General features: G+C 31.8%; 1 protein-coding gene across 10 annotated transcripts in view; it reads right to left on the reverse strand.

Annotated features, from left to right (window-relative positions):
- Positions 1–18,191, reverse strand: part of LOC143249137 (COP9 signalosome complex subunit 2-like) — an 80,549-nt gene that overhangs the window by 41,095 nt on the left and 21,263 nt on the right. For all 10 annotated transcript variants that reach the window (XM_076498505.1, XM_076498504.1, XM_076498501.1 and 7 more), the window contains 2 exons: positions 17,152–17,319; positions 5,938–6,042 (listed from right to left, as the gene is read on the reverse strand). In XM_076498505.1, coding sequence (XP_076354620.1) covers positions 5,938–6,042; positions 17,152–17,319 — 273 coding nt within the window. The remainder of the gene's footprint in view (positions 1–5,937; positions 6,043–17,151; positions 17,320–18,191) is intronic.

The raw sequence follows: 18,191 nt of genomic DNA on the forward strand, positions 1-18,191 counted from the left end.
TCAGATTGTCTAGGTACTGGGAGGACAAGTAAAAAACATTATCTGTTATCCGAGGATAACAGATCTGAAAGATCACATTTCCCACTACAACTACATCCCTTGAGAGATGCAAATGTGAAAAGATTGAGATCTGTAAATGATGGAAGAACAAAGAACAAGGGAACTTATAGTGATATGTTCTTGACTGTCGATTGAGCCAAACTTTTAAGGTAACTGAGAATAGCAGGAAAAAGAAAAATTCTCTGAGACAATAGGTCTGAAGATAAATGACTTTTAAGATACACACTGAAGGTGTCTTATGTGAGCATGATCCAAAGTAACCACTTCATAAAGAGAAGCTACTGTTCCAAAGCAGAGAGGACATATTTTTATTAAGGATTTGACTGCATAAAAAGAGGGGTAGAAAGTCTTTTTGGAAGCTTCAATGAAGAACTTTTAGTAAGATACTCATGGTTTCTATCTTGAAAGGACAATGTCCAGATAACAAATACGTATTAGTCATCATTAAGATGTATTATTAGCAGTCATATTATCTATGACTGCTTCAGCACTATGAAAAGAGAAAAACCTAAGGAAACAAGAAGTACTTGTTTCAATAATAAAGACCTGAAACTTCTTGATCCAAAAATTTAATACAAACTAAACATAAAATAAAAAGAAAAGTGGAGGAAGATGAACTGGAGAGTGATTTCGAGCTGATAAACCCAAGAACTTGTTGCAAAAGGGTCTTACAGGTGAAAAAAATTATCTTTTTTAGACAATACTCTGAAACTCAGAATGGATTAGCTGCCCAGAATAACAAAGAATCAACAAATGGATTAAAAAATCCTATCATGTCTACTTTAAACTACTTAAAAAGGTTAAAAGGTACAAGTAGATGTTGCAGGTACTGACCAGAAGTAAATGAAGAAGATAAAGCAGGAAGATGAATATTAATTGTAGTTGTTTTGATGAGGAATGACAGAAAGAAAATGAAATGTTAAAACCATAACCAAGTTCTGCTGCCATGTTTCTCATGAACAAAAAAACCAGTTCAAATAAAATACCTGACTAGTATAAGCCTGTTATGCAGCTATCAGATCATCCTGCATGCTACAGTAAGACCACCAAAGAAGTTATAAAAGTTCCATTTTATTTCAAAATATTTGCATCAGAATTAATACTGACTTTTTGACAATGCAAAAAGTCACACTGATGATGAAAGATAAGAGAAAGTGTTGTATCCTTTGCAAGACGAAAGATATTTAGAATTTTGTATCATATGTTTATTGACAGTGTGAAAGCAAACTCAACTAGGCCTACAATCTTTCAAGAGGTAAAAATATCTGGTTTTAATAATCCAGTTTATAAGTTGTATCTTTACATTTCAAAACATGATACTGCTGTTCTTCACTCACACTATACTATCATGTGATGTCTAAACACATGTACATGTGTGTATGTAGATGGATAGATTATGCATTAACTCTTTTAATAATGGGTTTGGTCGTAGGGTCCAACCTCATAACTATTTTGTATTTGTTATGATTTTTATGTTATAACTTTTAGATTAGTAAGCATATCTTCACATATTTTGCACATTATCAGTAAACATTACAAGGCTTTCGTATACAAAATATCAATGTTTTTTAAATTACGTTTTAAGAATTTTGAGGTAATGTTTTTGTTGCACCTTTTTATCTTTTTTTGAATGTTGACAATCCAACATGCAAAGTATTTTTGATTTTAAGATTAAAAAATACTTTTATGCATCAGACAACTGTTAAATTTCACATGCAAAACCTTAATAACCTCCAGATAATTATCAAATATTTAAGAAAATAGTTTATATTTTATTTATTTTTTCTATCAGTCTCTGTATGAGTTCAGTCAATTTGACTGACCACATAACCACGACAACACATTATGAAAAAATTATAAATTGCACCTTTTTCTTTCTAAAATGATTACAGATAACACAAAACATAATTTTAGTCTAAATGTTAACTTTTTCTTAACCGTAAAATGTGTTTTCAATAATACTTACCTCTTCTGACAATACAACTATTCTTTGACATTGATCTTGCAAGCTCCAGTCTTTTATACTCCACTCAAATGCCCTCAACAATATCTAATTTGCAAATTTCTCCACTCTTGTTAATATGCACTGTATGCTGGTACTGTATATAAGTACCTCACTTACATAATGTAATCATTTTTCTGACATTAACACCTGTTCTTAATGAGGAGGCAGGATGGAAGAGTGTTAGCGGAGGTAAGTATTATTGGAAACACGTTTTCAGTCTTGGAAAATGTTAACTGCCACAACATTCTTACCATTAACTGATAATACAACTAAAATCCCACACTGAGAAGGTGGAGAGACTGGTGCGAGCATGACCCATACAGAAAGTGACTGCATAGAACAGTGGTATGCCAAGATAAAAGTGGTACAGAAGTGGGGTAATTTAACTACATCTAGAAAAAGTATGCTTTTTATCTGAAACAGAGTTCCTGTATCACGGGTGGAATAGTACCCATGAGTATCCATTATAGGTCAGACATCCATACAGATGAAGTCATGCAACTCAGAGTTAGAATTAAGGGGTCTTGGTCTCTGTAACCCACATTTGGGATATTGGACTGCATTGTCATAAAGTAGTCAAAAGTGATGCATTTCACACCACCAGAATCACAATAAGAAAAACACACCAGGCTCAGAATGATGGGATCATGAGTGCCTTGCTCAATGAAAGGTAAGTGCCTAGATGGTCTTAGGGAACACCTAATTTCTACATTTCTGTTCCAACTAGTAGTAAAAATAATCAAATCAGTTGTTGTGTGTAATTAGATTGAAAAAAAGCACATTTGTTTGGACAACACTTGCCATAAAGTGAGATCCAGTGAAAGCAAGGACTCTAAAAAATAAAAACAAGATTCTACAAAAGTACTCCTCCTCCTTATAATTCAGCAGATGTTGTTAAAAAATAGCCATGGGTTAGGGAAAAACTCCCAGAAGAAAGTTGCCTGAGCATGTAAAGATCATAACAGAAAATTAGTGGGAGCGTAGTCTGAATATTGGCCTGTAAAACATCCCCCACTGGATACATGAGAAGGCTAGCAAAAAAGAAAACAAAAAACAACCAAACATATGTGCAGAATCTGCTGAGATGCAACTCCGAATATACCTCATTTATAAAGACCAAAATATGCAAAATAGGTATTTGGGATTCCACTTCTTAGGAAATGAGGAAATTCAAGAAAATTGGCAAAAAAAAATTGAAGAGATGAATGTATCTCCTTCTATAGTTGCCAGAGACATAGAAAGAAAAGACCTATCAAGATACAGCAGGACCTAAGGAAAAGGGAGAGTCTTACAAACATGCCAACAATCTAACTTATAACATTAACATACTAGCAGCTAAAAAAAACATAATTCCACCAAAATATGGAAAACCATGGCAAGCAAACAGGCAAAGAGGACACAACATCTGTTCTATTCCTTATTCTTCATGTAATAAAAAAATTAATCTCCCAGTCTGAATGAGAAAAATCAGAAAGGAGGAAAAATTAAATAGCTCCCCTCCACCAACAATGGAGAAGTAGACTCAAATGGGAAAAAGAAAAGACCCACAGTCTCACAAAACCAAAGGATTAATAGAAGAAAATGAGTGGGATCCAAACTGGACACATGAGAAGCCAACATAAGAAAGAAAATTGTCAGAAAACAGAATCCAATTCTTCCCATGATCAACAAAAAAGAAAACTTCAGAAGAAAACACTCCAGGCCAAATACTTTTTTCCATTTCTGAACAGCTAAAAACATGAACAGTTCCAAAGTACCACCTCAAATCCAATATAGTTGCTAGATAACAAAGGAGGAAAGAGTATGGGAGGTCAGAAAACAGTAATACAGGAATTAGTAGGTACAAATTTCACACCTAAATTAAAAAAAAATATTTATAATACATATTTTAAAATCATAATTGTACTGAAATCCACTATGTAAGGTCATTTATGGATCATGCTTAACACTTTTGTCAGAGAAAACCATTACCAATACTTTGTTGAGAAAAATAATTACATTTTCTAAGTGAGGCGCTTATATACAGTACCCAGGATAGAGGGCATATCGACAAGCATGGAGAAATTTGTAAAAGAGATATTTCCAAGAGCATTTAAGTGGAGTATAAAAACTGGAGCATGCTTAGATAGGCAAAGCCAATGCTGTCAGTGGATGGCAGTTATGTTTTGGAAAGCTAAAATCTCATAACATTATATATTTATTATTTTTGTTATATTTACCTATCAGCCATTCCTAGCAAACATTAAAAAAGTTGCACTGATGCATTCATGTTACTGTTTCTGAGAATATAAAACTGGCTTTTACAAAGCGACCTATCTTGGCTTGTTTTAATAGATTAGTAATTTGTAAAATATAGTCACACTTCAGTTATATATGTATATGCATTATTAGTATTTAAAACAAGTTCTTAAACTTATTTTCCTTAAAATGCAGAACAGTAAATTAAGTGTGGCAAACAATTACCTTTTCTAGTTACAAATCTTGTACTTGCTAAGCCTTATCAAATTTCACGTGGAGGATGTAAAATAAAATACGTTTTTCAGGTTTTTTTATATATACATTTTGAAATAACCAAAAACCATAAATAACTATAACAATACCACATAAATCTACTATAATCTACCAAACTTAATAACTGTATTTGGGTCTAAAATATATGACATTTTCAGCTCCATAAAGCCTAATCTTACCTTTTGAAATCAAACATAAAAAAAGTTTCCCCCTTAAATACTTTGCAAAGCCTCAGAGCTTTTGACTGTTTATTTACGTCATAGACAGAAGTGTATGTAAGCAATTCCTTCCAAAAATGAGCAAAGGTGAGCAAGGCCACTGTGTTTGATTTGGTACAAATATCAATATCTCAGCAAAATGAAATGATAGGAGGTTCATATTTTATATTCCGGCTTGATAATATTGGTAAGTTGAGTTCCTTATTTGTAATAAATTATACACTTTGTATTTGAACACCACAAACATCTAACTTCAACCAATGTTGCAATCAATATACTATGTGATACAGAAAAATCAATATCTCGGTTTGTTTTTTTAACATTTACTTTGAATTAAGAAATCAACTAATGCTTAATACTACAATTTGATACCAAACATATCAACAAAAATTCATAAAATACTAATTGAGTAAAATTTTGAATGTGAATCAACAAATATAGTGACATGACCTTTGACTTGTAACCTGTGTTAATAGAGTTAATACTTTCCACACTTAATCTACAAACACTGATGTTGTAGACTTTATAAAGTTACAAATTTATTAAAAAAATTAAAATTCTATCTAGTTTTTTCACTGCCCACAAACTTAAGCTCTTAAAATTATTTATTTTCCAGATTTGATTGATAATGTGCATTTCTTGCTATTTCTTCTTTGGCAGGAGGTTCAGGCTTGTTTAAATATTAGCTGAGTACCTATGATAGGTATTTTGGAGAAATTTAAAATTACAACAAACATAAATCCTAACTATTTTATAACTTTTATATATCTATGTATGAAATATTGTCCACAAATTCACATACATGTGCACAACTAAACTGTGTGTGTGTTACTGTGCAATATTTACCTCACTCTATCACTATAAGCCAAAACAGATGAATGTTCCTCTGCAGAAACATACTGACCTTTTTTTTCAGTCTTTTACAGATTTTTTTTTATATTCCATAAACTAAATAATTACCAACATCAAAGTGAAAGTAAGGTCTTATTCTGCCTAAATTTGACCCCAAAATCTAATGTAATGTTAAAAAAATCTGGATGAGCTTCGAGTTTAACAAAATTTAATAGTGTTATTAACTTTAATTAAGTATCTTTAAATAACTACAGTAAGATGACCACAGCAAAGAATCACAATATATTATACCTTAAGTTTCTTGTTGTTTTTTTGAGATGTGTACATTTGTATCTCTAAAGCATATATCTCTAGAAGCTGTGTGCCTTTCTTCAAATCTTCAGATCCATCATCTGCCTATGAAGGTAAAACAAAATATGTAAAATTAATGATGTACTATTAACAGCATTGGTTAATTTATAAAAAACTACTGAATGTAGATATTTACACTATAATCCTAGTTATGATTTTTATATATATTTAAACATATTCATTACTAGGCATATATTATGAAGCAAGTTCATTTAGTAAAATGTAGAACTAAATGGTATGAATACCATAAATACAAAGAAAATTCACTGACTTAAAATCTCATTTTTGTGCCATTTTCTTTTTTGAAAAACACTAAAATTGCAAAATTAATTTTTTTTGTAGAAAAAGATTGCATAACTGACTATTTTCACTGTGTCTACCACAAGTTTTAAAACCCATATTATAGTTATAAACCATCAATATTACCACTGAGCTAAAGTCCTCTACTTAATTAAAGTAAGTAATAATTTTCTTCAGTCCTTTGCATCAAGTATTATAGCTTACAAAAATGAAATATTTGTATACCACTTGTAGTGAACAGTATAGAAACAAATAAATCTGTGGTTATATGAAAAATCATGTTGTCACACCTCACTTTCACATTCAATTTCAAATACAAAATATAAAGAAGAAATTTCAGTGCAATCCCAACTGTTATTATTTAGCATCATTAATAGTTTACAAGTTTTTACCTGTGACAAAGCGACCCATAAAATAGGTTCAGGTTGTTTTGGTTTTTTTTTAAAGTACAAACTTCTAGCTCATAGTTATGTCAATCTCTTTACCAATGTGAGATATAATTACAGTTTTGAGGCTCAGGAAGTCAAACTCTTTTTGACTGATGTATCTGATCATGCTCAGTTTTTCATAGGTTAAGTTACTCTAATACTATCTAAACTAATTTCAATTTTTAGGGTGTAGTAAAACTGAATCAGGTATAAGTGCACTATAAGGCTTAATATTGCTGGGGCACAAAAATATAGTTATTAAAAAGTACAAAAAAGTCTCATAGATCAATTTATTCTAATCTTGTCTAAAAGTATTTCAAATATTGGGTCTATTGAGATTGATTCACTCTTGTTTCAAGTAATTGAAAAAGTGTAAAATCTAATAATCAAAATTTTAAAATTCAATACTTATCTGGTCTTACAGCATCTAATTATATAACAAGTCTGCTTGGACCTAGATCACTGAACTCATTTGGGTGTAATTAAACATGTGGAAAACAATACAAACTTTGTTAATTTAGAAACCAGATAGTTACCCCATACTTTAGACAGTTGTGGTTTAGTTTTATTTTGGATAGTTATTACCAGTAGCAGAGAATGAGCTGCAAACCTTTACTGAACCTTTCTGTTAATTCTGTATAAAGTTAAAACCTTATTTACTGTAATACTCATTTCATCATAGATATGTTAGGCCTAAACAAAAACTTTTGAGATACATGCAACTCTAGGTAGTTAATTTTACTTCATTTATGGCTAAAGTAACAGAACACAGATTAGCTGCTACTCTTAAGTCATGCTATTGCTTACGATACTGTATTTTACAGGAAACTAAATGTGATGAATTTGAAAGTACTGGCACATAATTGCATGTAGCACACTTCATTTTGCTATACAAGTATGTAACAGCCTTTATCAGATTAAGTAACATTATTTACATTTTTTAAAACTTTCAATTTCGCAAAAAATAAATAATGTATCTCACACACTTTAGTGTAATTACAGTGGAAAAATCTTTTTATAAACTTAAGTATGTAGTATTACAGTGTACATGCATATCTTTAGTAGCATGGTCACAGTAAAGTCTCTTAACTACAGATTCACAAATATAAGCAATTTAACTAAATATTAACATACAGACTGTGTAGTAAATTTAAAAAATAATACATTGTCAGTATTCACTATTCTTTGCATAGACAGTTACCAACTCTTTGTTTTTATAGCTTAACACAGGATGTTGCATTTGTAATTATCATAACCATCAGAAACAAATGACCTAATTTCAAAGCAGTGTAGTAAGCTATATTCAGTTTTTTTTTTTTAAAGTTAGTGTTATTAGCATTAAAATTTGTGTGTGTGTATATATATATATATACATATATATATTTTTTTAATTGAACTATTTTGCATTGTTTACTATGTGTATGGATGTAATATCTATTACCCTAAACTACTTTAGCTGGCCAACTCTAATGAGAAATTTTTGGGAATTCTATCACTAAAAACATCAAACAGATGAATCAATACATTCTAATCATTACAGGTCACACCGATAAACTAAATTGGTTGTTGTTATTAGTGTGCTAGTTTTTGGTTTTGACCAATGTGCACAGTTTAATTGTACTATAAATTAAGGTATAGTGAGCACTACACCTTTAATGCAGACTGAGAAACAGATGAATCATTATGAACAATTTTGGTAATTAAATATAGGGATACATGGTTTTAGTACATTATTACTAAACATGCTAATACTCTGCTCATATTAATTACTGTCAAACAAAAGTATATAGCATTTCTATAGATATTTGTCACTAAATAAACTAACTCACTGTTAAAAGGTCTGATCTTGAAATGATGATCCTTGGTCTTCTTGTCATAGAAGCGTTTGACTGTTGGAAATGTATAAAAACTTTCTTGAGTATGATGATAGGTTTCCTCCACTCAGTTTCCAAAGTTTAACATACTGGCACGTATTCCTCACTTGCAGCTCCTCTTATCCACAGTTCTTTCCATACCTACAGACCTTTTCTGTACAGTAACTCAAAACAGTGAATATGATATCCTGTAGTCACTTGTTCGACTTCTCGGTAAGCAAATAACACTTCTTGCATGTGTCCCAATTTTGTGGTCTCTACTGGCACCTTATCTCCAGCATACTCTTTAAGACTATTGACTCAAACATAAAGTTCATCACATCTGGGGTTGAATGAGATGGTAATGAACTGACTGATGCTGGTGAATCTGCAGACATCTTGCACAAGTTCTGAGGTAATCTGGGTCCCTCTGTCACTCAAGACCTCTATTGAAAAGACTATTCTGCAGAACACTTCCAGAAGGACTTCTGCTACTCTATTTGTCTCTATATTCCATAATGCTATGGCTTCTAGGTAGTGTGTCACATAGTCAGCTACTGTCAGCACATTCCTGTTGCCCTTATGAAACACAGTTGTTAATGATTTGATCAAGTCCACAGTTACTTTGCCTAATTTCTCTACTAACAGAAGCATCTCATCCAGTGGCATCTTGGCTGTGTTTCCTCTAGGTATTATCCTTTGGAAGATGTCACATGACTTGGTTACATCCCTAATGACCCCTGGCCAGCAGAAATTGCTGATAATTTTGCCTCCCATTTTCTTTGCTCTTAGGTGTCCTCCTACAATTGACTGGTAAATCAACTTCATTACTTGAGTCTGGTATTCTATTGGTACTATGATCTGTTTAACATCTTCAGTAGAATTGCCTTGACAAATCTGATACAGCAGTCTCTTCCAATCCTCTATTCTGTAGGTTCCTTTCCTCTTGGTCTTGTGTTTTACCTTCTCCCAGACAATATCCCAAAGTTGATGCAGTGAAGTATTTTTCTTCTGTGCTTTATTCAGTTCCTGTAAAGCTACATTTGGGACATCACTTTAAGACTTGCAGAGGTTTAATTTATTGCTTGCTCTCCTTTCTTAGAGTTGTTGTGGTGACTGCATATGCCTCAACAGTTTTCTTTTTGTCTGGTTCCTCCAAACTATTACTGCCAGGTATATTGCCAATCACCAACCTATAGAAAGTTACCTTCAAATATACAACCTCAAGGTCTCCGACATTGCATGAAATATTCATATTTATTCTTGCTGTGGAAAACATTCTCACTGTTCCATCAATTAGCACACACACATATACCTTTACCTGTGATCTAGTTAAATATGAATCTGGTTCTCACTGCTGCATCTATTTCTCACAGGACTTTTAATTTTTTGTTTCTGACAACATACCATTTACCAACTAGCATGATGTGATTTGTTGACATCTCTCAATGTTTGTAACATGGTTGATTCACCACTGACACTGTTGACCCATTTGCTAACTTGAACTATCCATTAATGATGAACTGTTGAATCATGGTGATAGTAATTCTTTTTTGTGGTGAATCAGATGAGTTGTCTTGATTTTGTATCTTCTCACAGAAATACTCATAGACAGTCACTCTTTTTTCTTGCCAGCCCCAATTTTGTTGTTAGCTCCAGCTGATTTATGAGATTTTTGTTGTTGCTTGTTGATGACAGGCTTGCACTCACTTGCAACATGTCCCATTTTATAACAAGTACAACATCTTTTATCCCTTTAATCTGTTAACCTCTTGGCACCTTTGGTGCCATTCTGATTCTAGTCAACTGTCTGTTGTTTTGATGTTAAGTGATTATTCTTGGGCTAGCATGTATTGTTCTGCTACCTTGATCATCCTGACCACATCTTTTGGTGCTCTTTTCTTGAGAAACAGTGACATATCCGTACAACACTTGATAATGGCATGAACTGTTCACATATTAATAGATCTGAAAGTACTTCAAAACTATCTTCATATTTGGCCATGTCAGTCCACCTTGTGAAATATTGCCACAGTTTTGACTTCCCTGAACTTCAGGCAAGTTCACAGCATTTCAAAAAGGCCACTTTTAATTTGTCATAGAGAATGGCATCTTGTAGGTCTTTTCCTGTGACCGAGACAGACTGTTCAGAAAAATAATCATGCCATCTTTTTCATTCATCAAATTTGGGCAGCTTGAAGCAGCTATCTTGACTCCATTGTTATTATTAGGTTTTTCATTATTCTGTTGGGAAAACTTAGTAATCTTAATATGTGCTCTTATTCTTTCTAATTCTAGTCTTTCCTTTTCTTCTTTTTCAATTTGTATACTAATTTTCTCTTTCTGCCTCTTTTCCTCTGTTGATGCTCTTTTATCTCTAATTCTTGTTGTTTAACAAACTCTTATAGATCACCATATTTGAGCTCAAATTGCTCACTACTCTCTAATCACTTATTTAAGTCAGTTAACACGGTTATATAGGGTTATTGTGATCTCTACAATATTTTGTCACCACTACAGTTGGGTGTACATAGGTCTATTTCTGCTGTCATTCACATCTTCTTCTACCAATATCAGATTTTTATATGGATATATGTTTGTGGGCAGAATTCTTTACAGTAGGTGTATATGACTTATTGGTGATAAATTTCATCAATAAACAAACAGCACACAGTACACTTGTTTTAAAACAGTATATTAAAACAAGTCAAATGTACATACAAATGTTCATTACACAGTTAATCACAACAGCTGTATGCAGAGCTTAAATGCTTTTGCTCACACCATCATTTTTAAACTACTTTCTGCCTTGGTAGTGTGCTACATTCAAAACCGAATTAAACTACTTTGTTATCAATGTATTTTAATGTTTCAAAAGAAGCATCTAAACAAAGAAATAAAACTTCAGTTTTTTGCTGTGACGTGATAAGCTCACTGTTACAATTTTTTAACTTTAAGAGAGCTAGCAGAGAAGAAACTGTCTGCACTGTGTAGGCATATTCAGGTGGCCAAAGTACACATAAATGTAATTTCTATTACGGTCTCATTTTACTACTAAAGAATTTCTCTCTCTCCAAAATGTATTATAATTACTTTATTAGTTATCAACTAGTTATTATTTATCAACACAGATGTATTTGTATTTTTTAAATGAAGTTAAGTCATTGGTCCATTGTTCTCTCAAAGTGTCATTAGTACTTCCATAATTTTTCCTTGCCTTACATATCTATTGGTTTAATAGATAGTTAGGTTGCATTAAGGTTTTCCTTTTACATTTTAATTAACTATGTATTATTTGTGTTTTAAGGTCACCATATTTGAGCTCAAATTGCTCACTACTCTCTAATCACTTATTTAAGTCAGTCAACACGGTTATATAGGGTGATTGTGATCTCTACAATATTTTTGTCACTACTACAGTTGGGTGTACATAGGTCTATTTCTGCTGTCATTCACATCTTCTTCTACCAATATCAGATTTTTATATGGATATATGTTTGTGGGCAGAATTCTTTACAGTAGGTAAAGAATTCCATTAAAGTATGCCATTCAACTTACAAAGTTGAATGGCATACTTATAACCAATAGAGAGCAGATTTTACTCTTGAAGTTTGTTACACTAAAAATTATGGATGTATTTGTATTTTTTAAATGAAGTTAAGTCATTGGTCCATTGTTCTCTCAAGGTGTCATTAGTACTTCCATAATTTTTCCTTGCCTTACATATCTATTGGTTTAATAGATAGTTAGGTTGCATTAAGGTTTTCCTTTTACATTTTAATTAACTATGTATTATTTGTGTTTTAAAAGGGATATTTGAAAAGCTTAATGATTTTTACAAGTTTAACTTTTTGTTACCTGGAACTTATTTAGTGAAATTCACAAGTTTGTGGAAGCTAGCATGTAATAACTATCAATCCTTGCATGAATAAGTTAAGATATCGGCATGAATAATAAAAATATAGAATTAAAGAGGAAAATTAATAATTAAAAATAAACTATATGTGAAAAAATAAAGATGTAAAATTACGCATGAAACAAAGCATTTTTCCTTAATTTTGTATAAGCCTTGGCTGGCATCTTGTTACGGTGCTATATAATAAGATGGATGGTTTGATAATTTACTAAAGAAACTCAGGCCTTAAAACAACCATAAAAAAACATTTAAAAGTAATTAACCTTATATTAGACACCTCTTTAAATATGATAATCCTATAATATGCAACATGCCAAACAATCTACATAAACAATTACAAAATCTCCAAAACAGAGCTTAAGATAGCACACAGACTCCCTACTTATACACAAAACTTCTGCTTTTTAAAAAACACACCTTATCAAACTAGTCACTCAGTACTTCAAGCATTCCCAACAAGAAATACACAAACAAAAATTCATTTCACCAGCAGCCACTCCAACTTCCTGGACAAAATATATGTCCCCCTCAACATGATCAATAACATCATGACCTAAGTACACTATCTCATTTTCCAATCACACATATGTATTAATAAACTTTTCCATTTTCAGCTTTGGACACTGGGCAGGTTTACTGTATCAGCACCTATCCAGTGAAAGTGTTTTTTTTTCAGGACTTAACATTGTAAATCTAAAGACTTACAGTTGTCACAGTGTAAAATGACTATCATAGTAAAGCAGATATATAGGTCCAAGCTGCTTTTTTTTACAGGTCACAAAATCTTTTAAGTCATGAATAGTGAAAGTACTTCTGTTTTAAATTTTATCTGTTTAAAAGCTACACAATTTTTTTCTCAAGATAACTGATAACCTGAAGCAATTGTATAAAGTTCAGAGATGGATTGAATGGATGACACAGCAAATTTTATTAGAAGTTGGACACAGTAGTAAACACACAATGCTGGAGAATTTTTGGCACCATCAGGTACATATCTACCTAGACATGAAATATAGAAGTCAAATGATTATATTGCTTAAAGCTTAGTAAAGGTGTCTTGTTGATATATGGTCCTTTGTTTAAAATAACATTGTTTTTACTTTTTCACAGATATGCTATGGATTTTTGAGTTGCAATATTGGTAAACATTAATTTTTTCTACTATGCTTACTGGGTAAAATAATCAAATCAGGTAACCTAAGTTAAATTTACTGTTTAGTTAGTACATTAAATTATAATAAAATATTCTGATAAACCAACTTCTTTACTACATATTATTTTCATATTCATTCTATTTAAACAACATACATAAATTAGCTAACTAGATATTTAATTATTTCTACTTGTAATTAAAGTAGGTTTCAAACAGAAGCATTAGTAACCTTATCAGTGATAGTAAAGCATTTTCTTCATTAAGTAACAATTTATTTGACTTACATGCCCACTGCACATTACAAAAATGAAAGAAATGTTGACCAAATGGGTTTTTCTAGTCAACATTAATGATTAATCATTCACGGAGTACAAAATGCCCAGATTAAGGTTTTAAAAAAATAGAATTGTGATATCTTTTTACACTAGATATACAATTTGTGCAAAATACCAAAATGGTAACCCTAAAACAATGTCTATCATATCAAATGGAGTAAAATGAAAATCAGTTAAAAAAACTTAGGTGAATACAGGGAGAATTATATCTTTTTAGAATATGTTAAATTATTAAAGTGGGTCACAAAATTATGTAGTACAACAGCATAGCCCCATTTCATTTTTTCTGCTTGTACAGGAATTAAACTGATCAACTCTCTCAATGTGGGTTCAGTCAGCATGATTGACCACATGACCACATTGTACTTGTTCTTTATAGATTTGACACTACTAATGTTTTATATAGTGAATATATATTCATGCAAATTGGCAGTTCTTCAGCATACATTATAAGTCTCTTACATGCAAAATATTTTTAATAACTAAAAAATTACCCACAAATATATGGAGTATATGCTTTTGAAGACTGTAATTTATGTTAACATGAAAATTACTTTCTTTATTTCAAAAATCTCAAATTTCATTTTTTTTGTAATTTATGAGCCTCCTAAATACATTTCAAATCTTTCTTTTCAATGAAACTATTTTCTTTACCCTAACTCTGCACAAAGTTTGGTCAATTTACTAACTTCATAACCATTAAAAATGAAAATAGATTTAAACAAACCTAAATTACCTTTTATTTTCTTTCTAGAATGATTTTAAATTGCAGCATGAATACACATCTGTTCATCCTAAATAGCTTTGGACTCATGACAGTACACATCTCTTCATAATGAAACTTTATTTTATTGCCCTCTAAACTATGTTTAACTGCTATTCATGCCATGATAAATTATAAGTCACTTGGGGAACAATAAACTCATGTTACAATATTCAATTCCATTACCCACAAATTACTCAGAGTTGCTCAGCATGCATACCTCATGAAATATTTTTATTGTATTACTATTCATTTTACTTAATCTAACCTAATTAACCCTACAGAGATCCCTATTTTTACTTTTTTAATAACAAATAAATAATAAACATGAAAAACAAGAAATAAAGTACTTTACTATGAGTTCCTTTTTTTGTTTTTGCTATCAACTGCTGATGACACTTAACCCTATATTTTAATACTAATGGTAGTAATGCACAAAATTTTTATTTAATCAAATAATGTACTGAAGAACATACAATAACATGCAAAAGAACAGACATTTTCCTCTAACTATTGCAACTTTCCTGGCTTTCTAACTATTTGACAAGAGCTGTTATAAATTCATCCAAGATAGTCATGTTTTCTGTGGAAAATATGAAAGAGAAGATGTGACAGGCAGAATGTGGCAAGAGGGGTTTGATGGCTCTGTAACCAAACAACTGCAAACTATAAAAGTTATGGATGTGACAGGCAGAATGTGGCAAGAGGGGTTTGATGGCTCTGTAACCAAACAACTGCAAACTATAAAAGTTATGGATGTGACAGGCAGAATGTGGCAAGAGGGGTTTGATGGCTCTGTAACCAAACAACTGCAAACTATAAAAGTTATGGATGTGACAGGCAGAATGTGGCAAGAGGGGTTTGATGGCTCTGTAACCAAACAACTGCAAACTATAAAAGTTATGGATGTGACAGGCAGAATGTGGCAAGAGGGGTTTGATGGCTCTGTAACCAAACAACTGCAAACTATAAAAGTTATGGATGTGACAGGCAGAATGTGGCAAGAGGGGTTTGATGGCTCTGTAACCAAACAACTGCAAACTATAAAAGTTATGGATGTGACAGGCAGAATGTGGCAAGAGGGGTTTGATGGCTCTGTAACCAAACAACTGCAAACTATAAAAGTTATGGATGTGACAGGCAGAATGTGGCAAGAGGGGTTTGATGGCTCTGTAACCAAACAACTGCAAACTATAAAAGTTATGGATGTGACAGGCAGAATGTGGCAAGAGGGGTTTGATGGCTCTGTAACCAAACAACTGCAAACTATAAAAGTTATGGATGTGACAGGCAGAATGTGGCAAGAGGGGTTTGATGGCTCTGTAACCAAACAACTGCAAACTATAAAGTTATGGATGTGACAGGCAGAATGTGGCAAGAGGGGTTTGATGGCTCTGTAACCAAACAACTGCAAACTATAAAGTTATGGATGTGACAGGCAGAATGTGGCAAGAGGGGTTTGATGGCTCTGTAACCAAACAACTGCAAACTATAAAAGTTATGGATGTGACAGGCAGAATGTGGCAAGAGGGGTTTGATGGCTCTGTAACCAAACAACTGCAAACTATAAAAGTTATGGATGTGACAGGCAGAATGTGGCAAGAGGGGTTTGATGGCTCTGTAACCAAACAACTGCAAACTATAAAAGTTATGGTTTGTCTGAGTAAAAATTATATAGTTAGTAATTTAAATTATTGGAGAGTAAGTGAATAAAATACAGAAGACATGATGCCTACAGAAAGTGTCAACTTTCTTGCACTTAAAGAAATCCAGGATTTTTTAAAATACTGCCTTATAAAATTCAGAACTTAAAAGTTACATACAATTAAAATATAGGCTATTAGCTATGATTGTATGCTACACTAATTGGTATAATATAAACAAAAAGTAGTTTAATAAAATTTTGAAACCTCATGACATGCACAGTAAGTTATGCCTGAGCAGATATGATTAATCAATTAGTAAAATCTACTGATCATCCAGTTCCACCCACAGGACACAGACAAACCTGAGGTGTTTTTCCTTCATTACTTGGAATAACAACTGTTAATTTTATGGAGCTTTAATTTTATTCTTTATAGGGTAGTTTAAAACTTTATGGATTTTATATATATAGACACACTCACACATATCTGCTATTGTACTTATAAAGAAAAGATTCAAGCAAACACTGTAAAACTAACTCGACTAAATAGTAATTTTTTTCTGTTCATACATTTCTATCTATGAATAAAATGAAATGTTTTCTCTCTTCTTCTACAGAGCAAAATCACTTTAAAGCTATAGTAGTAACTTATTTGCTCAGCAACATTTTAAGGAAATGTTTTTAAGCCAGAAACAAGCCTAATTTCTTTATTGTATCACCTTTGCATTTTGCTACTTATATATATACATAATGTAACTTACTTGACAAGATTGATGCAACTGCTTCAGTATTTTTGCCAACTTTACATACTCGTATCTGTCAAAGTATAATTTTCCTAATTTTGTGTTAGTCTTGAACCATAGCCTGTCATTTTTAGCATCTTTCAAAGCTTCTAAAGTTGTTTCATAAAATTCCTGAAGTAGTTCCATCTGCAATCATAATTCATAAAACTTATGACAATGACTGAAAGTATTCAGCACATAAAATACAAATAACTAGTAGAAGAAACAAGTCTATGAAAAACAACAATCAAAGGTATTAAATTTTGGTTACCAAATTAGCTCATTCCTAAGGCATTATTAACAGTATCTTTCATGATTTTTTATATGTTATAACACTAGGCATGTTCAATAGCTATAGAATCTTGTTTCTAAACAATTTGTAGTTCCATTAAACATCTGTTAAGAGATTTTCAGCTTAAATCAATGAATATTTAAGCACCACTCTACAACCCTGAACAGTTGACAAAAGGAAACAAGATCAAACGAGATTATTGGATTAATTCTGAGCTGGTTAAGATAAAAATTGGGAAGTTTGAAAAATGATAAGGCTAACAGATTAGATAATATTTCCCAAAGGGTTTTGGAGGAGGTTAAAAACTAGATATATGAGACACTTACTACTATTTTTTGTCAATCCTTGAACAGTGGGCAGGTACCAGAGGAAGTTAAATAATAAAACTCCTCTTTTCAAGAGAGGTGATAAAAATTGTCCCAGTAATTAGAGACACCATTGGTCTTGCATCATTTTCAAGAAAAATTTTGGAAAATCCCTTAAAAGATGCTTTTCAAAGTCATTTAACAAAGTTTAAAATTTTATTCAATAGTAAACATGGTTTCACTAAACGAAAATCTTGTCTTTGAAATCTTTTGATATTCTTTGAAAAGGTTACTGCTCATGTTGACAAGAGTAGGAGTGTAGATTTGGTGTAACTGGATTTTCAAAAACCATTTGACAAGGTGCCACATAAAATGCTTGTAAAAATTATCTCTGTATGGAAGATAAGTTAACAAACTGGAAA

This window comes from Tachypleus tridentatus, chromosome 4 (assembly GCF_004210375.1).
Source record: "Tachypleus tridentatus isolate NWPU-2018 chromosome 4, ASM421037v1, whole genome shotgun sequence".
Taxonomy (NCBI): Eukaryota; Metazoa; Arthropoda; class Merostomata; order Xiphosura; family Limulidae; genus Tachypleus; species Tachypleus tridentatus.